The sequence below is a fragment of the Aedes aegypti genome, chromosome 2, assembly GCF_002204515.2.
Source record: "Aedes aegypti strain LVP_AGWG chromosome 2, AaegL5.0 Primary Assembly, whole genome shotgun sequence".
NCBI lineage: Eukaryota > Metazoa > Arthropoda > Insecta > Diptera > Culicidae > Aedes > Aedes aegypti.
Genome location: NC_035108.1, coordinates 74746549 through 74769493, shown reverse-complemented (window position 1 = coordinate 74769493; position 22945 = coordinate 74746549). Strand labels below are relative to the sequence as shown.

Sequence of the window (22945 nt, the reverse complement as noted above, 5' to 3'; positions counted from 1 at the left end):
GATTCTAACAAAAATGAAACAATATGTGTTATTTGTAACAAATCGTGATATCATAGTGCTACAATTTTGTTGTAATACATTGGTCTGGCTACTATGAAAATTTGAATCCGTCTAATGTACCGAAGACAGTATACCGACGGCTGGCATCAACTGTTTTTGCACGACAGCCTTGTAAATAATCTATCCATGACAGCGTACCATCAGGCTTGATAATTCTGTTCAACATCATCAGTGTTCGGTGACATACTGTAGAGCAGCATTTTGCCTCTTTGCGAGGGAGCGAAAAAAATGCTAAGCAGAGAGGAAAGGAAAATTGAGCGCGGAAGATACAGCACAAAACACACCAGAGTAAATTTCCATCAAAAAAGATTGCCAGCACAACTCCCCGAGGACTGTCTTGTTCAGGCGGGACGCTCAAGAGTTCTTCTGAAGCTAAGTAAAGGTGTGCATCGCAACAAGAGAGAAAGAGAGAGTACCAGAAAAAATCTTCGCATTTTTTTGCACTCTCACTCGAATCGCTTGAGGATCTGTGTTGAAAATTTTGAATTCATTTTCTTCTCAGAAAAACGCAAAGTTGCCTCCTCTTTGCATCGCAGAGGAGTTTCTAGCAAGCCTGCCTACCATGAGATGGTCATTAACCTTGGACACGGTTATATACCGTAAAATGGGGTGTTAAGGACTCGTGGGGTTTTAAGGGATTGAACTTCAAGTTTGACAAGTCACAAAAACGTTGAAAGTCGATATACTAGTCATCTGAAATGCTTGATTTGTTCGACGGATTGAGAGCTGCATTATGTAAAAGGGGATGTCTGTTGTGGAGTCTAGATATCGAAAACGATTCAAAACATTTTTGTTCGAATTTTATAGGCAAAATACATTTATCTACAAAACTATGAAACAATATTCATAAAATATGTGAGTTACTTAGAACGCAAGTATATTTAATTGAGATCACAACACAGACAAAAACTTTTGAAAATTTTATCTAGATTTCGACTTTTAATATTTCTTATGGAAAAAGTCTCTTTTTGAAAATAAATGGGGTGTTAGGGGATTATCTTTTCTTCTTTTTCCATGTTACTAAACTCATTCGATTTATGCCATAATATATTCCAATATACTTTTGGCTTATTCCGTGAAGTAAAACTACATTGTAAAAGTTAAGTGGTCTATTTTGTTTGTTACTGAATATCACCAAAAGGTCTAATCTCGAAAATCGTTAAAACTGGTAGGGAAATCTTAATAACAACGTATTAAAATAAATATTGGATTTTCCTTCATACTATTTCCAAAACTTTTTCGATCACACAATGGAAAGTTTGGATGAATATTTTATTTGGAAATGGTTTTGAAGTCATTGATCCTTTTAGTGGTAATCCTTTGAAGTGGTAAACAATAATAATATTTAGTCATTTCTCTATAAGTCTATAAATGAGTCTATAAATAAAGAGTTGCGCGAAGAGTGAAACCAAACCTACCTATCGAACTGTTAAATCGTCTACCTATCGAGCAGACCAGCAAAACAAAGAGGGGCTATTTTTGAAGACGAAGAAGATCCATCATTCAAAGAAGCCTCTTTGCGCAACTCTCTGTGTAGAGACTCTGTTATTTCTGAGCTCTTTTTAAGAAACTTTGCGGCCTCGTTGAGCAATAAACGCATTGTGTTATAGAGTGATCGTTAGATATCCGCTCCATACTGGAACATCTTTACTCTTCAGTATTTTTTCGACCACGCCACTGGGTGTTGCATGCAAATACTTTGTTCAGTGTAGTGTTTTAATTACAGAGCAAATTTACCATTTCCCTATTAAAACTAAAAGGTTGTTGAAATTATCCCTATGTTATAGATTATTTATACAGTTGCTCTGCATAGCTTATAGCATTCGTGAACTGCTAATATAAAGGTAATGATCCTGTTGCATTCATGTATAAAAATCATTTCAAGACAATTTACGATATATTGATAGTTTCCAAATAGAATTAATAACTATGAAAGATTTAGCAGTTAAAATGAAATGGTTTGCATTTGCAGGAGTTCCAAGTTCAATTATATTGATGTATTATCTGATTAAGGCTGAACATAACTTTTGAAATTGAATGAAATCATCAAAATTTTTATTAAATATTTTGTTTTGATGTTGGCAAAATATGGTTTTATTTACGAAACTCAAATTCCTTAACACCCCATTTTGCATTTCCGTCAAAAATCACACATTTTCATGATTGTCTCAGAAATCTATCACAGGAACCCATAATTGTATTCGGCTTTCGATATACACGACGAGAGAATGGAAGGGCTATCCTTTGTTCAATTATTAACATACTAGAAGTTGCTTGAAATTTGAGTCGAATTTTTTTTTTCATCCCTTAACACGGAATGAAAAATAAAAAAAAAATCTCGCTCCAGTCCAATTTTTAGAAAGGATTTGGAAAGCAACTGCGCAAAATTTCAGCTCGATCGGTGATACTATATTTTAGCGCCAGCCGTTTGGTATGGTCTATGGTAAAAGTTACTTTTACAAAGAAAAATCGCCAGAGGTCACCCATTGACCTCCATAAAAATTTCAAACACGAACCAAACAGGTATTTTTACGATGAGCAACATTGTCGAGAAACGCAAAGCAAACCGAGCTTGTGAAAAAAAAATTTAAGCATGGACTATTCGGAAATTTTGACCAATTTTGTTATTATTGTTTTTCCTTTACGTGTTAATCAACGTCACCTCGCCAATTGGTTTTCATTCAATAATTTTTTACACAAATTTCCGATTGTTTCGCGCTTTTCGGCAATATTCTTTATCGTTAAAATATCTATCGAGGTCTGTGTACAGCATTTTTATAGAGGTCAATCGACGACTTCTGTTAATTTTTCTTTGCAATAGTAATTTTCCCCATAGTAAATTCCATACAAACTTTGAACGGCTGGCGGGGCTTTGGGGTGTATTTTAAGATTTTTGAAGTTTTATCATAAGGGGCCATCATAATGCACAGCGTAACAAAAATAACATGTTTGTGTTTCTCAAGGATCAAATCATGCGTTTCTAGCAAATTCAGGGTTGCTTAATCTAATACTGTTTTTAGATATGTTCCAGTGCGTCTCAATTTTCAGCTTCAGGTCTTCAAAATTGTATAAAATACTGGTGTGTGTGCTATGTGTTTTTTTTATTATAGTGGAGTATCAAAAAGTTTCAAAAACCTAGCCTGTTAATTATTGGCACTGTGTGGGATTCACTTGCGTGCCTATCCACTAAAACCTAGTCCTCACTTTCGGCGGTAGCCTGGATCCCCCCGGATTCCACTAGATGCGACTTCGTCGGGGGGCTGTGCATCTGCACTTCTCTTACGTTCTTGACGTTTTCCCGCTCTGTACTCTTGCACTCTGCACAGTCTGCCAGTGGTTAGCTCTTGCATGTTGAGCAGACTGCCGTTCCATCTTCTTCCGCTTTTCTGTCTCATTTCATCGTTTATCCCTTCTCGCTTCCTTCTCTTTCTGACTTCCCCCGGCGTCGGAGGTTGTCACCAGTACCAGTTGGGGAGACGTCCGCACTGATGGTGCCCCGACTACCGGCGGCTATCGCAGGGGAGATCTTCGTCTTCTTTTCTCGTCAGGCTGACTCGAGTGTCGATGTCGGTCAAACGATTCCGGTTGGGAGTTGACTTCCGGTTCATTAGCGCCTCGACGACCCGATGCCAGGCACTGCTCTCTGCCTCTTGCTTCGCTGCTCTTCCCGCCAGTTTCTCTGCAAGATAGATGTTATCTCCACCACCATTTTTTCCACCAGATTCCAAAGGTTAGCATCGCCTATCATTTTGCTTACAATTATGTCTGCATTGAAGTCCTGTCCAAAAGCAGCCACCGCCGCGCTTCGTTCCATGTTGAACCTCGGGCATTCGAAAACAACATGTTCCAGCGTTTCCTCTCTTTCACTACACACAGGACAGAACGGTGACGGCGCGTTGCCGAACCGATGTAAATACTGTTTGAAGCAACCGTGACCTGACAGCAACTGTGTCAGGTGGAAGTTTACTTCGCCATGCTTCCTATTTACCCAGGTCGACACATTCGGGATGAGTCTGTGGGTCCATCTACCTTTCTCAGAGGCATCTCATTCTTGCTGCCACTTGCCCAGCGAGCCGATCCTTGCCAATTTCCTCATCTGTCTAGTGCCTCTCCGCTGATAACACTCGATGTCTTCTCCCAGGGTGATGCAAATCGGAGTCATCCCGGTGATCACAAATACTGCCTCCGACGATATTGTTCTGTATGCGCTTATTACTTTCATAACCATGAGCCGGAACGTGCTGTTGAGCTTGTCCCGATTGCGCTTGGTTTGCAGTGCTGCACCCCAGGCCGGAACAACGTATCTCGGTATCGACGATACTACGCTAGCCAGAAGACGCCTCCTACTGCTTCTCGGCTTGATCCTTGTGAGTGCGTTGGTCGCCCTTGCCGCCTTCTCACATGCATAGTCGACGTGGCTGTTGAAATTTAGCCGATCGTCTATCATCACGTCCAGGTGTCTGAGTGACCGCTGTGACGCTATGACATGTCCCCCGTCGGTAATCTCAGCGTGTTGAACCGCTTTGCGATTGCTGACTAGGAGCACCTCCGTTTTGTGGTGGGCTATTTTTAGCTTGACTGCATTCATCAAGTTCACAACCGTACCCATTCCATTGCCTCCGTGGTTAGCACTTCCACTTCTTCCAGCGTTTCGTCTATTACAGTTAGGACGACGTCATCAGCGAAGCCGACGATCTCGACGCCCATGGGTTACACCAACACCCGATTCTCGAAGTAACTCTGCTGAATTCGGCACAGATAGTCAGGAAACCGCATTCTATGCAGCGCTGTGGCGATGGCCTCCCAACTGGCACTATTAAACGCGTTCTTAACGTCTATCGTAATTACGGCGCAGTAACGATTTCCTCTTCGCTTTTGTTTTGATGCCTTCTCGGCCCTCTCCAGGACCGTCCGAATTGCGTCTACCGTCGATTTTCCCTTCCGGAATCCGAACTGCCTTTCTGATAGTCCGTTCGCGCTCTCCGTACTTTTAGCCACCCTGTTTAGGATGACCCGTTCCAAGAGTTTGCCCAGCGTATCCAGCAAGCATATAGGCGTGTATGATGAAGGATCACCGGGAGGTTTTCCTGGCTTCGGTAGCAGCACCAGCTTCTGGATCTACCATATATCTGGGAAAAGACCTTCGTCCAGGCATTTCTGCATCACTTTCCGGAACATATCTGGGTACGCTAGGATCGCTGCTTAAAATGCCACATTCGGTATACCATCCGGCCCGGGGGCCTTTTTAACCTTCAATGCTTTCGCCGCTGCTACAAGCTCGTTATTGGAAACCTGACGATCTTCAGTGATTGCTTCTTCCTCGTCGACATACGGCGTGGGTGGCCATGGTGTCGGATCATGCGTTGGGAAGAGACCCTCGACAATAACCCTCAGCTTTTCAGCACAGTTTCAACCGGAATTGATGGACCCTTGACCACTCGATAAGCGTCCCCCCAGGGGTTGGCGTCAGCTTCTCGGCACAGATGCTTGTAGCACTCAGACTTGCTCAGTGTTATCTTGCGTTTGAAAGCAACTCTGGCTGCTTGGAAAACGACCTTACGCTCCTCTATGATTTCTACGTTCGTTGCTCTCTGGTAACGCCTCCTGGCTTTAAGGCAAGCAGCTCGGAGTTCGTTGAGTGCCTCGTTCCACCAGTACGCGGGACGTCGATCGTTGCGGGGCTTCCGTTTCCGTGGCATCGTTGTATCACATGCCCTTGCCATCGCTGTTGTCAGCCCTACCGCATCCAAGTTCAGGGCATCGCTGTCGGTGCGAAGTGCCTCAACAAAGAGATCTTTGTCGAAAGCCTTAGTCTTCCACTGCCGGTCGCCAATTGTGTTCCTCTGCACTTCCGCAGTGTTCCGCCGGCCAATACTGTAGCGTATCGCCAGGTGATCGCTATGGTTGTACTCTTCGCTTACCCTCCAATTCATGTTGCCCGCCAGTGATGGGCTACAAAATGTTAGGTCAATGTTTGACTCCCGTCCGTCTTTCCGAAATGTGCTTACGGTGCCTTCGTTGCACAATACTACGTCTTGTTTTGCTAGAGACTCCAGTAACCTCTGGCATTGGTTACCCTGCTACCCCACTCCACGGTCCATGCATTGAAGTCACCTCCAATCAGCACTGATTTTCGACCAACTAGCTCGTCGGTCAACTCCTCCAACATATGACCAAATTCCTCGAGCGTCCATCTTGGAGGCGCGTAGTAGCTGCATAAGTAGATTCCGTTGATTTTGGCGATCACGAACCCCGCGTTTGAGCTGGCAACCACTTCCTGGATAGGAAACATACCCGTCACTTGTATCGCCGCTGCGCCTGTACTATCCGCCACCCAATCGGCGTTATTGAATGGTACTCGATACGGTTCAGCTATTATCGCAACGTCGCACTTAGTTTCTGTTGTCGACTGCTGTGCGGTGTCGCAGTGATTCAGGTTGATCTGCGTTAACTCCGTTACTGTTGGGCTGCGATCGCCTTTTGGTACGCGCGGCAATTGAAGCTACCCGTCGAAACATCTTCAAAGCAAAGCATAAGGTATGTTTTTTCGAATAAAACCGATTGAGACAGATTTGGTCGTGATTTAGTACAGAAACCGTAATTTCGATAGAACAACATTCATTAAATTACAAAGTTCAAAAGTATCAATTTCAGCCAACATAGGTCACAGGGGTCAATATGAGACCTCAAGATACAGACAACGTACCATTTTAAGGATTATTTTCTAGAAAGGTGTTTGTTAAGATACTAAGTAATTGATTTTTTTTTATATTGGAACTTTTTAAAGGGCTCCCCTTATCAATGCTTTGAGAAATCTTGGGGAACTTTGGTCGAATTTCACTTGAGATCACTGGAGATATTTCGAGAAGAATTCTTGAAGCACTCTTTTGAGCGATACTCTAGTGATCTTTAGGAAAACCTGAAAAACAAACTGTCATTCTAAGGTAATTCCGATAAAAATCAGGGAAACTACTTTGAGGAAGTAATTCATGGTAGACTATGTTCATGACAAAAATTTTCGCGTCAAAGCCCCCTAAAAATTTCAAAACGTTTCTCGAGCTGTTCAGTGAGAATCTTATGAAATTTTATGGACTTCCCTAGACTTTATTGAATGTTATGAATAACATTCGATCAGTAATGGATTCACATATCTCCATTAGGGCGGTTCAAAAGATAAAAATGTTTGAGAATCCAATCTCCCATATGTCCCTTACCATCCTTACCATAAAAATAGTGTCCTGTGAAATTTTCAGCTTTCTAGGTGGCGATTTAAAGGTGGACCAAAGACAATGTAGGTTTATATGCAAATTACTATGGAGAAATTTTGAAATATGTTCCAAACACGCTAGATGTAATGTAATGTAAGTACAAACTTATTATCCCCTAGTAAAAACTTATTCTTCAAATCATAATAAAGAAGTTAATTGAACAGAGAAATTCAATCCGACTGATATTCTTCATGAATTTGTTTTAGCTTAAATAGGATTATAGCCCTGCAAAAATCCCAAACAAAATTAGCTCAAAAGGGATTTGTTTCTTCAGCAACATCCTTTATTAGGGTTTGAAGAATGAGTTTTCACTATGGGATGATAAGTTTGTACTAACATTACAGTACTAGCGTGTTTGGAACATTTCTCAAAAATTCTCCATATTAATTTCCATATAAACCTACATTGTCTTTGGGCCACCTCTAAATCGCCACCAATAAAGCTGAAAATTTCACAGGACACTATTTTTATGGTAAGGATGGTAAGGAGCATATGGGGGATTGGATTTTCAAACATTTTTAAAATTTGAATCGCCATAATCTCCATGCACGATTTTTAAAATTATTCGAAATTTGAAAAACTGATTTTTGGGAATGTAATCTGGAATTCAAACAACTTTATATTTTGGAACAATCGATTTTTAATCGATTTTTTTTAGGACTGGAAGCAGTTTTTTTAGAGATCAGGTCTCTAGTTTAATGCAAGTCTTTAAAAAGTAACTATTTTTGATGGAAGGTATTCAAAGAATTTTTAACCAAAATGGTCTCTAAAGCCTCTTTTTTCATATCCTGCTTGCAGTGAATTCTGATGGACAAATATGCAGCATCATGAGAAATCAAACTGATCCTTAACAAAACCAATGCAACCAAAAGGTATCATTTTTGAATTCTTGTAGTCGTATTCTTGTTATCGTTGGTGATTTCGGATACCTAAGCAAAACAGCCATGTATGAAACATAAAATTTTCTCTGTCTTTTATTAGTGTTTTTGGTCGGATACAATCAATCTGTGTCCAGTTTCGTAGTTTTGTAATTTTTTTGAAAGGCTTTTTCTCACTTTTTATATTTTTTTTTTCAATACAATAATTTCTCCACGCACCACTCACTGATTTTTTTACAGATGGGTATTTTGAATCGTCCTGTGCTGTTCGTGTGATTGAACATGTTGAATTATTAAATCATCTAGTTTAGGGAGATGGAAGAGTAAAAATTCATGATGCGAGAATTGAGTAAGAGTTCAGAAAAATAGTATAATCTCTCAAATTAATGCAAAATATACGTACGATCAATGTAGGGATGAGATTGGTTTTCGTGAGATCAGTCAATATAAGGTAGCATTGCACTCAGATGTAAGCCTCGAACCAAAAGTGAAACTCATGTGCCAACCACACGACACCCATCACCGTTTGCTTCTGGTGTGAGTGGTTACGTTTGGATTTTGTGCTTTTTTGTCGTTTTCCTCTTTTATTACAAATATATCTCTGTTTTTTTGTCTATAAGTGTATCTTATCAGTTTCTCTTGTTTACTTCTGTTTCATTTGTTTTGTTTCTGCATCTCGTTTTAAATATTATTTGTCACAGTAAAAAGTCTTTCTCCATTTCTTCATTTAAACCCATATTTCTCTCGTTTTTCCTTTTTCTTTCCCTTCAACCATCGACTACTAAAATGTCTCGCTCTTTTTCTCTTGGTTTCAATTGTTTCTCTAAAGTTTGCTTCTATTTGTTTCTCACCCACAGGAAGAATATGAATTTGTTTGTTTTTGCATTAATATTCCGTGTACAATCAATCGCAACGCATTTTGTCCCCCGTTCGCCCCGTTTTTTTTGTGTTATTTGTATAGAAATTCAAACCAGTTTTGCTTCCCTGTGTTAATACATAATAGGTGTCTGTGTGAGTGTTTTAGTATCTGTGTATGCACATTTACATCTACTGGTTTACTCTGATTTACGTTTTGTCGTCTTCTATCAGATAAGATATATTTCGGTTTTCTGCTTTCTCTTCGGAAATTTCTTCATTAGCAACAATTGATTTCCTACCTTGGTTTCTGTTTACAGTGTTTCTTAATGTTTCTTTTTAAAGATCTGAACTTTTTTCGACTTTCCGTTTCTTAAAGTATCATTAAAACACCGGTAATTTGATTTACACTATTCTCAACTCGTTTTTTCACTTTTAAAACCCTCTTTAACCATTCATTCGTTTGATAATCGTTCATCTAGTTGAAAAAGCAGTCGAAGGAAAGCAAATCAAGAGCTTGCACAGTACGGTTTTTCAGTGTTAGTTTTAGGCTGGCCGGAAATGCTTGCATTTGTATCCATGGTTACCACAGCTGGGAAGAAACTACGAAAACAACGGGTACTAGATCGGAAAACCGATCCATCAATGGGGAGGGGCACGCCTACTTTGCGCGCTTCCCCGACTAATAACGGGAGACATCGATGGAAACAAAGAAATTCTTCCTAACGTCCTAACGTGCGTGACTTTGGATGTGTGAGTGAGTTGATGCACGCTTTCGTGAACTCGAGGTAAGTTATAGTGTATGTGTACGTGTGTGTTTAGTTCTGCTTGTCGCGCGTTTTGTTTTCCATGTCGAATTTTTTTTATCGTAACAATTATTGTTTTCTTTTTCTTTTTTTCTTTTCGTTATTCAAATACTACGGCCTTATTCACTAGCAAAATAATATTAATAATAATAATAATTACTATCGTCCTACAATCAAATAATATTTCAAATAATAGTCCAATAATAAACAGGAAATAAAGACGCGCACAAAACTGGACTCTTACTGATAAAATGTATAGTAGTAAAAAATAACATCACAAACAATTCTGATTTGCTTAACTCAGCTTAGTAGATAATTAGCTCGCATCGCGAGAGATAAGATGAACGGGCTTCCTCGGCTTTTTGTTGAGTTTAGTGTTTGTGGGGTTTTCGTTCGGGTATAGTTTTGCAATCCGACAGCTTCAATAGAGTATTCTTTTCAAGGAATTCAGGATTTGTAACAACTATTCGATTTTTTACCGCAATTTAGACCAACACAACAATCGCTTCAAAATCAAAGTGGAGAATTGTTCACAGAATTATATCTCTAGCTCCTACTCATTTGAGGTAAGTAAAAATAGGAACAATATTTGCAGCTGTTTTTCAAACAATATTTATTCCTCTTCCAATGATTCCTCCGGCAATTCATTCGGCAATTTCCAGGATACATCCAGGAATCATCAGGGTATTTCTCAAGGGAATCTTTTAGGAATTCGTCCAAGGATTCCACCACGAATTGCTACGGGAATACATTTAAAGATTCCACAACGAAGTCCGCCTATAGATATCTCCAGAAACCCTTCCAAGAATTCTACTGACGTTCTTCCGATGTGTCCAACAGGAATTCCTCTGGGAATTTCGGGGATTTTTCCAGAAAACTTTTTAGAAGATTGCCTCCAGAAATTTATTTGGGGATTTGCACCAGGTATTGCTCTGAAGATTTGCTCCAGGAATTCTTCCGGGGATTTCAAAGATTTCTCCGGGATATCCCCCAACATTTACTCCGGGAACTTTCACCAGGAATTCTTTCAGAATTTTTTCCGGAGATTTCTTTCTGAAATTTATCCGAGGATACGCTACAGGGTTTCTTGCAGGGATTTCCACCAAAAATTTCTTCGGAGTTTTTTTGGAGCTCCACCAGGAATTCCTTTGGATTTTTGTTTTAGGAAATATCTCCAGGAATTCTCCAGAGTTCCTCAAGTACAAAATTCCTCGGAACAGCTCCAGAGTTCCTCTAGGAATTCTTCTAAAGTTGCTTCGAAACAGCCACTTTTTCGTTTGTTCTGGAGTTTCTCCAGGAACACCTCCTGAGTTCGTCCAGGAATTGCATCGTAGTTCCTGCAGGAGTTCCTTTAGAGTTTCCCGGTAATTCCTGCGGAGTTCTTTCAGCAATTTTTTGGATTCTATCCAGCATATTCTCCGAAGTTCTACTAAAAACGCCTCCGAAGTACCTCCAAAACACATCTGGAGTTTCTCCAGGAACGCCTCCGGAGTTCCTCCAGGTTTTTCTTTGGAGATTCTCTAGGATTTTGTCCAGAGTTTCTTAAGGAATTCCCTTAGAGTTTCTCCGGAAATTCCTTCGGAGTTCTTTCAGCAATTCTTTCGAATTTTATTCACCATATCCTCCAAAGTTCCTCCAAAGCTCCGGGAGGAACTCCGGAGGAATTGCTGAAGGAACTTCGGAAGAATTGCTGGAGGATCTACGGAGGAATTCATGGGTGAAATCCGGGGAAAAAAAAACCTGGACAAAATCCTGAGAGAACTGCGCAACAACTCCAAAGGAACTATGAAGGAAATCTAAAGTACTTCCCGGTGGAGCTTTGGAGGAACTTCGGAGGATATGCTGAATAAAATGCAGAAGAATCGCTGAAAGAACTCTTAAAGAAATTCTGGTGCAACTCAGGACGAATTACCGGTGAAGCTCCGAAGGACTACCCAAAAGAGGAAGGAACTCTGAACAAAATCCCAGAGAATTCCCGAAGGAATTCTTGGAGAATATCTCCGGAGGAATTTCTGGAGAAAATCGCTAAAGGAAATGCTCGACCCCAGAAACAATCGGTGTGAAAACATTGAGAGGAGTTCTTGGAAGAAATCCCCGCAGAAATTTATGGAGGAAATCACCAGAGGAATCCCTGAAGGACATTCCCGGATTATTTCCTGGAGAAAATTCTCGGAGAAGTTGTTTGAAGAAATCCCGGGGGCATTCCTGAAGAAAATCCCCGGAGGAATTCCAGGAAAAAAATTACGGAGAAATTCCTGTTGTAAATCTCCAAAAAACTTCCTAGAGGAAATCTGCGGAAAAAAATCTGTGAAAAAAAATACTTGAAAGAATTTCTAGAGAAAATCCCCAGAACCAAATCCTCGACGGAAGTGTTATAGGAAATCCCATGAGAAATTCCTGGAGAAAATCCCGAAGGAGTTTTTGGGGGAAATCGCCGGGGGAATTCTCGGAAAAAAATCTCCCGAGGAATTTCTGGATGACTCCACCGGGAATTTCTTTTGAGCTCCAGTGAAAGCTCCTCCGGAAATTCGTTTGGAGCTCTACCGGGAATCGCTTCGGATTTTCTTCATGGTTCCTCCATAGTTCCTCAAAAAATTTAGTCGGAGTTTCTCCAGGAATCAGCCAAAAAATTTTCGGAAACCTTCCGGAGTTCCACTAGGTATTCTTCAGAAGTTTTCACAAGAAATCCTCTAGATTTCCTCCGGGAAATCCTCCAGAGCTTTTCCTAGAAATTCTCCAAGAATTCCTTCAGAATTGAAAAAAGGAAGTTAGTGAGATGATTGAGCCTGCAAGGAAATCTGATATACGTCATTCGAGAAATTTAATAAGAATGCAATGATAAGGATCTCAAACAAGTTTTCCTCAGTCTGCAAGTAATGTTTTTCAAAAATAATGAATCCCCAATTTCGCTACCTCCGTTTCAGCTGCCAAGTTTTATTGGTTCTCAACTTTCGATTTGCACAATTTTAGCTCTTCTAGGACATCACAATTCCAAAGAAACTAGCAACCTTACATGAAATAATCCTCACAAAAATCACTTACAAATGAACATCTCCTAACATAAACCATCTATCTCCAAACACTGCCCCTTACTCTCACCTCGTAAACTCTTCTTCCCTTCTCGGATTCATTCCTTAAATTGGTTACGCTCTCGTCATCTCGGTTGCTTCGCTTTCCGCGCTCTCATTCTCCTGTCCAAATGTAACTACAGTTCGCTTATGAGTAAGTGCGCGTGTGTGTGTAAGTGTATGCTTTCCTTCCTTCTACCGTTTTCATGTGGGTTTTGTAAATATTGGGTACCACACGATGATGATGCGAGTTCTCACTTTAGTACTTCTTGATCTCTATCGATTCACTTTATGTCGATTACACAATTTGAAGATTTAACAAGAATTTCAACTTTCTCCCCTATTTTCGCATATACAGTTTCTAACGATCCAGTTTTTTTGTTTGTTTTATGTTGCTTCCTCTCTTCGTCCGGTTTTTGGATGTATGTGTATAAAAATAAGATCACGAACGTACCTCTATTGTAGTTGTAGTAGAAACTGCATTCTTTCGCTTTCTCTCTCCCATTATAAACCTGTTGTGTGTTACTGTTGTTGTTGCTGCTGTGGTATTTGTTGTATCATCATCATCATAAACGCTTTTTCTCTTACACAGACAAAAATATTACACATCTCTCGAGCCTCAAGTTAAGTTTTTTCGTTTTTTTTTTTCTTGGGGTTTGCCGCGAACCTCCTTATTACACGGTGGCTGCCGCTACCAGTTCGGAAAATGCTTGCTCTAAACAGTGCTTCAGTTCAGCATAAGTCACCACTAATACTGATTGTTCGTCACGCGACATCAGCTGAACCTGTGGGCAAGTCGAATTTAAGCGTACTTTTTAAAGTTAGAAATGGAAAGTTACCTTTTCGACGGTGCCCGCGTCCAGCTTGTTGAGACACTGCACGATGTGGGACTGGTTCAGCCAGGGACGGCCGTCTTCCGTGACGGTATGGAAGAGGTAATCTCGGAACAGTTTCAGCATGTACCGATCGCCCGTTTCGGACCACGTGACGTCCAGGTTAAGTCTGAAAGTATGTTGAATTAGAAATCGAACTAGTCTTCATGCGTGAAGATATTCATGATACGTACTCGGGTCGCTCGTTGACCGTGCCCAGCTTGACCAGCAGTCGGTAGAGCCGGCCGTTTTCCATCTCCCGCGCCAGTTCGTCCTCCTGGATATCACATTGGGATTGCAGTGCGTCGAGCTGCACGTAGAAGCGGGCACCGATCATCGGCATGATCTCCGTCACCGAGCGGCGATTGCTCGATGAGAGCAAGTATCTGCAAAAGATGGTACAAAAGTGTTTATTCTGGTCAGAAATAAGGGTTTTTTTAATTGGAATGGAGATATTCAGAATTATGTCAATAGGAACTCAGCATAGTGTAAATGCTGCTCTTAATAAACGCGGAAGTTTTATCAGAAAATCAACAGATTTCGCAAATGCTTTGTTCCGCGACCCTAAACGTTCATGGATAAGTGAGATACAAGAGCATCTTTATGAAAAGACGCTTGTTGATCGAGAGGTGGATGAAGTACTACAAGGAGCACCTGAATGTCGCAGAGGATACAAGCAGATCGCATTATGACAGCATTCACCCCAGAACGCTAGACAGCAATGATGCAATCTAGCTCGCGAGGTGTTGACGCGGAGCTCTCAAAAGTTAACATTTAGAACCGTTTGATGCAGATTCAAGTCATATGTGTAGTGTACCTTATTGTTTATGTAGATAAGATAGGCGACGTGTTTGAGAGTCTACGTCAAATGTTATGAAAGCCAAAAGTCACACCAGAATATTAACGCCAAACATTCTTCTTATTTCTGGCATATCGTCCCAAAGTGGACTGTGGCGTTAGGTGTATTCAACACTAATCCTGAAGGAGTGTGGCAACCGTATGAGTACATTTAATTACCCCTGGACAAGTATAGGACACTGCAATTTATCCATTTCCTTCCATTATAACGAAAGTTGGTTCGAAACAAACAAACGTATATTCTGTTTTCACTACGTGTTACATTGTATAGTTCCACTGGCACTAAACCGAATAGCACCACCCGCTTTTTTTACTATCGTACGTTGAACATATTATCGGAAGAAGTGCACTATGTAGCTTACCAGATGATCGATACAACGTACAATTCCGACATTATGTTTAACGTACAGTAAAAGCAGCGCTAGTAAAAAAGCGGAAGGCGCTATTCAGTTCATTGTCAAAGGGGCTATATTTATTGATTCCGAGTAAATATTTGGTTATTTGCTCACGTTCTGCTTATCTCTTATACTAAACACCAGCTACGAAATAATATCCAAGATTTTCATCTGTCATCTATCACCTAGAGCAAACGAATTCGTGTGCGGCGTAATCAAGGGATCAAAGGGCAGACGGGATACTTTGAACAGTACTGAGAATTTCCAACGGAATTTCCAGAAATCTCTATACGTATATGAAAAAGATTCTACAAATTTATAAAATAATTATAGAACTTTGCAGCAAGATTCAGCGGAATCCATGAAAAATCTGAGGATTCTGAGGATTCTAAGCAGGCTTTTGAGTTTTTTTAACGATATCTACACGATTTATAACGCGATATTCTACTCCTGAAGATTCCCTACAAAAATCTTGACAACTTCATCGGTGTTCTGAAGTTTCCAACAAAATGAGGAACATTTTGAGCTTTCGGAAAAATTTGGCTTATTTTCACATCCTGCAGATTCCCATCTATTGGATGAGGTCATAGGCTTATCGCTTCTGCTTACTCACAGAAGGTCACGAGTTCAATGCCAGATCCGTCCCTTACACACATAAGAAATGCACGTTGAACAAATGTATCCAATGGTAATTAGTTTCTCACTTACAGTAACCAACTTCCTGTGATTCTCTAGAAGACTTTCAACTAATCATCTCTTCTTATTCAGCTTTTTACGCTAGCTATAAAACGACAGGGGGTGATTCGATTTTGACATTGTTTACGTATTAATTTTATAGTTTGGTCAAAGTAGGCTATGAATTTAGATTGTTGATTCGACTGTCAAAAATGTTCACTCGTGTTTCCACAGCATTTGTTTTGCAGCTAAGTTTTCTTCTAATTTTAATTCTTTGAAATTCATAATATACTCATAAATTACTAATATAGTACAATTTTAGGCACCATAAAAATCTCGAAGCCTGTGAAAAAAGTAAATATGGCAAATGCAAAATCCTCTGAACAACAGTATACTCCATCGTTATGCTATCTGCCAACCTGAGACGAGACTCGCGGAGACGGTCTTCTTTTTATGCGATAGCTGAGTTTTTCCTTATGCCACTCAGTGATTATATCAATCTTGCGCAAGCCGTTCAAACTTTCACATAAGCATCTCAGCAAAAAAATATTACGTTTGCATCACACCAAAGCATAAACGGCATTTTAAGTGAAATATCATGCCATCAAACGTAGCAGATATTATAAATAACTAGTCTTGTGTCTAGATTCATCAGCATCTATGGAAAATCTGCTCCGCTGACTGAGGTTTTAAACAGTAGTTTATTTTGAATACAATACTTTTCACTTTTTCAGCCATAAAAAACGATGGGCTGCATTTGACGTTTCGTGACAGCGGGATCTGGGCTGCATATGACGTTGATATTTTTTCTCTTCGCGAGTCTCTCTCAGCTGCCAACCATCTCTAGGTTTTTTGCTCCCAAAGACAGCTGTCTTAATAAAGCTTGAAAAATTGCATATAAACCACATATATTACAGAAAATATTAGCGAATAAAGTTGTAAAAAAAGTCCAGAGCAATTCGTAAATAGACAATTCAGGTGCTTAAAACTTTTCCATCATAATTCAATCCTGTATTATAAGCAGCAACGCATATTGATAATCCTTATATGACGTGTCTTTTACCATGCCAAAGTTAGGGGGTTTTCGGGCATGGTCTTTTCCATTAGTTGCATTGCAAAGGAATATGGTTGTGCATATCTTCTTCTTCTTCTTGGCATTAACGTCCTCACTGGGACAGAGCCGGCAACTCAGCTTAGTGTGGATTACTATGACTGTCGACGGGTGACTTCTGAAATACCGGGTACCCCCGTTGGTTTGACCACATTTAATCTGAACACTTTTTAATCTGAACCCCGCTAATTTACACATCGTTCAGATTAAAAATGGTTCAAACGTCATTTTACTCATGGAACGGAGTAAAGTGAGGTGGAACGCTGTGGAACGGAACGCAGAATCAAAACAAAACAGTGAAAGAGGTAACCAGAAACACGTTTCTAGGTGACTAGATGTTCAAATTAAAAATGAACCCCGATGGTTTGCATGAGGTACCGTTCAAATTAGCGGGGGTACACGGTACGCATACTTACTTTTATCGACAGTGAGTACAGACGAGCCACATGAATCTGGTCGATTTACGAAATAGATCCCTTATGTTCACATTACATCAATTTTGTTCAGAGATTTGTTTCGAACGAACGAACTAATTCTTTCATTTAAGATACTTCTGCATTTATTGAAAATGTCTGTAATTAGCAAACGCGACGTTACTTGTAACAAAAACAGGTGGAACTTGCTTCTGGAACGATGATGAGGTCAAGGTATCTTGAGAAAGGTACATCAATCTAAGCAGTCAGTTGATGCGGAAAGTGGTAAACAGCGGGGGTAGAAAATGACAGCTGGCGATTCGGCGGGATGCCGAATTTGTTCATGCGTGCTATGGACCAATGCACGAGTTCACTAATTTGACGTTTGAGCGGTGCCGAATTCACTTGTTTCCATGGTCACGTTAATAACACGGCACCGCTTAAACGTCAACGAGTGAACGCGTGCATTGGTCCATCGTTTCTACATGATCGTTTATTGTTGATTGTAGCGAATTGATAGCGAGCAGAACATTTCGCAAAGGTATTTTCAAGTAAGTTCATAATTTTATGAAGTGTCTTAAATATAGTATAATTCATGCTGTTTTCAGCACACCGTTAGTTTCAGAAGAATCTCCATGCCAATCAATTGGTGCAAAAACCTCGATAACAGCAAAACATATATGTGGACGTGTTGAATACCCGTGTAGGATTGCGTGATTCTCTTCAGGGTTAAGCGACCAATTGAATGTGCCAGGAGCAATGGTGGAAAAGTTCGCATCACGAAGCAGCTCACGAGAGTATACCAACAAACATCACAGACTCGCGAACTGGCTAGGTGTGAGTATGGCCGCACCCGTCTGCTCGGGAGAACATGTCAAAAGAAAGCTCGGGAACGTTTACTAGCGAGTAACCGAGCAAAGTGTGATTTATCATGGTTTTGACAGGCAAATTAATAGTAATAACCATCAAATCGACAATAAACTACTAGTTTGTAGTTAAAATCCCTTGGGAACCATAAATCCCAAAAGCATAATATGACTCTGAGCAGCCCCGAACACGTTCACGAATCACTTTAGCTTCGGTTACTCGGGAGCACGACAGATGCGAGTAAACTAGCACTCTGACGCTCGGGAGCGTTTGGTTTTGTTTTTGTTTAAGTTCAGCAGAACTGTTCACCACTTTCCATCACTGGCCAGGAGACTAAAAGGGGAATGGTTATGATTGATAAAAGCCGATTGTGGTCCCAACGAAATTGATGTTCGGAGGCATTCCTATAGGCAAATTTAATGCGCCACCAGCATAGAGGTCGCTAGGTAAGAAGTTTTTCAATTTCAATTCAATTTTTCGACCCAAAAATTAGCTCATAATCAATTAATTATTAAACTATTTTCCATTGGCATAATCATTTTGACCCTTTATTCTTGCGATACGCATGATTTCACAACAAATTTAGCCACAAACAAAGAATCCGGATGTTTATAACCTATGTAGCCAAACACCAATTTTCCAATTTTATCCCACAAATCGTACATGAGCACTGACCGGATCTGTACATTTTGGAAGGAAAAAAAGTTTATCATGTTTTTCAATGCTCTCTGATCGTCTACAACATAACTATTTCGAGAAAAAGTGTAATATGTGTGCTCCTTCCTATGCTGCACACGGTGCGTTCTCAACCCAACATCTTTTATGACGGTTCTCCTACTAGCCACCAGATGTTGAAGTGATCGTTCAGCTTTGAAAATATTAGCCTATAGTTCCCTATAAGGCCACCCGAAAAAAAAACGCCATTACCTGATTTCATCTATCATTGTCAGCAGGATGCTGGTGATGGGCAACACATGAGATGTTTTTGATAAAAGTATCTCAAAAACATCTCATGTGTTGCCCATCACCAGCATCCTGCTGACAATGATAGATGAAATCAGGTAATGGCGGTAAATGGCGGTTTGGAAAACATGATTTGGAACAGAAAAAAAAGAATGATAAGAATTTCAAAGGATAGACGTTTCTGAAAACATGAGTTGAGGGGAAGAATTTTAATTGATTTCATGGCGTGCTAGCTTGGTCATAAAAAACAAACTTGCCAGCTGTCATCTATTTTTAACAAAAAGGCTGAATGCTCTAATTAGGCCCTATGTTTCTATGGAGTTGTTAGGGATTGTTTACTGCAAGAAACACAGCAAAGTGAAAATATTCCCCTACGTATTTGTGTCATGCGCAGTGTTATAAAAATTCATCCGAATGATTCCCGATCAGAGCGAAAACGAACAAAAACAAACTCCGCTAGCACGAAGCGCTGAATATGAGAGCGAATGCGACAAGAAAGAGAGTGGGTGCAACACACGCTCACATTCAGTGTCACCCACTGTTGGTGTCATTTCAATATTCAATTTCACCTTAAGGCACCGACATTGAACATTGTGTATTAAAAAAAAATAAACTAAAAACCTGATTTACGATATTTTAGAATTTCTATTGATTATTTATACTTCTCAAAGAACATATATGCGCAACATCATTTTTTCTCGAATATTTAAGATATGTAATCAAATAAACGTGTAAAAGAAGCCTAAATCCCGTGCCTCAATGTAACGTGCATTCTTGCGTTTGTTTTTTAATTTTAAGTCGTTGCTCACATTAACTTTATTGACAAGAAAGTGCAATTTCGAAAAAGTTGGAATAATTTACAAATTACGCCTTTTATCTACATATTTCAAACAATTTTAAGATAGACATTCACTTCCAAACTTTTCCAGTTAAGTTGGTCTTACTTACTCATTACAGATTTCACGTATTTTGATCTTAATTTAATTCACTAATTGTACATTATGGATTTCCAGTCCGAATTTCACTTGGTTGTAAATAACACCCGTAAATAATGCTTGCTTACTATATTGGGCATTGATTCTGAGTGAATTATATCTTCTTCTTCTTCTTGGCATTTACGTCCTCACCGGGACAGAGCCTGCTTCTCAGCTTAGTGTTCTTATGAGCACTTCCACAGTTATTAACTAAGAGCTTTCTTTGCCAAAGTTGCCATTTTCGCATTCGTATATCATGTGGCAGGTACGATTATACTCTATGCCCAGGGAAGTCAAGGAAATTTTCATTACGAAAAGATCCTGGACCGACCGGGAATTGAACCCAGTCACCTTCAGCATGACTTTGCTTTGTAGCCGCGGACTCTAACAACTCGGCTAAGGAAGGCCCCGAGTGAATTATATATATATATATATATTTTTATAATGACCCATGACATGAAGAAAGCCGTTCGATTTTTAACAACATTATAGTCTATCAAATATTTGATTTGTACTTAGCAAGAATGTTCTCTACCAGATGTAGAACAATATTTTCTTCTACAAGAAACTAGAACTAGGGAGATCGAATTTTTAAACCATGGATCTGAAAAGAAACCCAAGCATTGGCATTCATTTAAGTTTTTCTAAGGAATTGTTAAAGCAATATGGAAGATTAATTTTGTAGTTTATTTTCGTGTTTTAGACACTATATTTCAAAGTTGAACCATTCCATTCCCATATTTTTTTCGACCATTGGTCAATTGGTAAATGACGTTTCTAGTAAAAGTGCATGAACAATAGCTGTTCCAAATCGTTCAAATCCAATTAATTAATTAATAATAAACTTTAAACTGAAAATCAATAGTTAGTTAATTGTTTATAAATAGTTTCACCGCTAGGTCATTTGTTTCTTTATTTGGTAAGATGTATGAGCTAATGAATACTTTCTAATCATTATTAGATATTATTTAACGAAAATCGTTGGATATCCTGCTCTCATGAAAAACATCTGGTTTCTTCAAAAGATTATTTGATTTGTTCGCAATCGACAGTAATAACTTGAAGAGAGTACACTTCAGCCTATTTAACAAAATAAATAGTACTCAGATTTTTAGGCAAAAATGAGTAAATGTTCTCTGAAAAGAGTACGTCTGGTAACCCTAAGTCGACGCCCCATCTACAAGAAAGACAACAAGTGAGATTGTGAGAACTTCCAAGCAATCTTTATCTTAAGTGCGGCCTACAAAGTATTATCCCAGATCATCTTTCGTTGTCTGTCACCTGTAGTGAACGAGTTCGTGCGAAGTTATCAGGCTGGCTTCGTTGACGGCCGATCGACAATGAACTAGATCTTTACTGTACGGTAAATTCTCCAGAAATGTCGTGAACACCAAGTTCCAACGCATCACCTTTTCATCGAATTGAAGTCGGCAAACTTAGTGTGGACCACGTAAAGCTATGGACAATTATGGACGAGATCAGCTTTCCCGGGAAGCTCACGAGACTGATGAAAGCAACAATAGAAGGTGTTCAAAATTGTGTGAAGGTTTCAGAACACTCCAGTCCGCCGGGGACAACGACAATGTGATGAACTTTCGTGCAGGGTGCGCTAGAAGGTATTATGCGGAGAGCCGGGCTTAGCAGGCTTTACAGGTCACGAGATCCAGTCAATTTGTTTGCTTCTCGGATGATATGGACATTGACGGTCGAACACTTGAAAAGATGACAGACCTGTACACCCGCCTGAAACGCGAGGAAGCAAAAGTTGGACTGGCGGTGAATGCCTCCAAGTCAAAGTGCATGGTAGGTGGAGCCGAGCGCGACAGGGCTCGCCTAGATGGCAGTATTACGATAGACGGGGATACGTTCGAGGTGGTCGACGAGTTCGTCTACCTCGGAATCTTGCTGACGGCCAATAATAACGTTTTCCGTGAAATACGGAGGCGCATCATCAGTGGAAGTCGGGCTTACTATCGCCTCCACAAGAAGCAACGGTCAAAAAAGATTGAACACCTCACCAAATGTATCATGCACAAAACGCTCATAAGGCCGGTAATCTTCTACGGGTGTTAATCGCGGACGATGCTTGAGGAGGGACTGCAAGCAATGCCAGACAACAATCCTGCAAAGATGGTGTTAGCTTCGAATTTGGTTGGTATAGTACAAGAATGCGTGGAGCGCAGTGACCTAGGTGGGCTGATGGAGAGATTCGTGGCCGAATCGAGTATTGTGGCGTGAAATTGTTGATTCAGTGTTATCTGTATAGACGTTAACTAATCGAATGAATGAAAATTATGCTTTAGTACTCACAGAATAATGTTCCTCAAATCGGACGAGTAGTGCCGCGATATCAGCTCAATACTGTTCTGGATCTGATCTCGCTGTACGGACTGTAAACTTCGGCAGGCGAGGGCCAGGATCAGTTTGCCGAAGGCCGTCAGATCATCCTACAAAGAGAAATCCGTTAGAAAATTTTGTTCTCGTTTCCGGAGAGAATTCAGCTCTGCAAACCTGTTGATGATGATTGACCACGGTCAGCGGGTTCGTTTGGCTGGGATCGTACGTAGCGAGGTCGGAAATCGCTACGCAACTAAATCGTATCCGCTTGCCAGTGATGATTATTTTCGTGGGGTCCAGTGTTCTAAAAGTAGATGTTAAATCACTATTTGTTGGCAACAATGTTGTAAAGGTCATTGTTACGTACCGGCAGGCCAGTCCAGCTTGATGAATCGCCCGCAGTCCGGCGGACAGCTGGATTATCACCGACCAGATTTCGTTCTCCGGTAGGAGCGTACTGGTAGACGCCCGATGAAGGGCGCTTTTGTGGCTACGAAAGAATGTTCGAGTTAATGCATAGCAGTCGTCGGAACAGAACTTAAAAC

The 22945-nt window shown here is 40.2% G+C and overlaps 1 protein-coding gene across 1 annotated transcript in view; it reads right to left on the bottom strand.

The window, feature by feature from the left end:
* Positions 1-13307: 13307 nt before the first annotated feature.
* The window catches only part of LOC5573766 (PAB-dependent poly(A)-specific ribonuclease subunit PAN3), a 100367-nt gene continuing 90729 nt past the window's right edge, over positions 13308-22945 (bottom strand). The window contains exons 11-16 of the mRNA XM_021841227.1: positions 22768-22890; positions 22575-22704; positions 22374-22510; positions 14002-14193; positions 13775-13937; positions 13308-13720 (exon numbers count right to left, since the gene is read on the bottom strand). Coding sequence (XP_021696919.1) covers positions 13610-13720; positions 13775-13937; positions 14002-14193; positions 22374-22510; positions 22575-22704; positions 22768-22890 — 856 coding nt within the window. The 3' untranslated portion in view covers positions 13308-13609. The remainder of the gene's footprint in view (positions 13721-13774; positions 13938-14001; positions 14194-22373; positions 22511-22574; positions 22705-22767; positions 22891-22945) is intronic.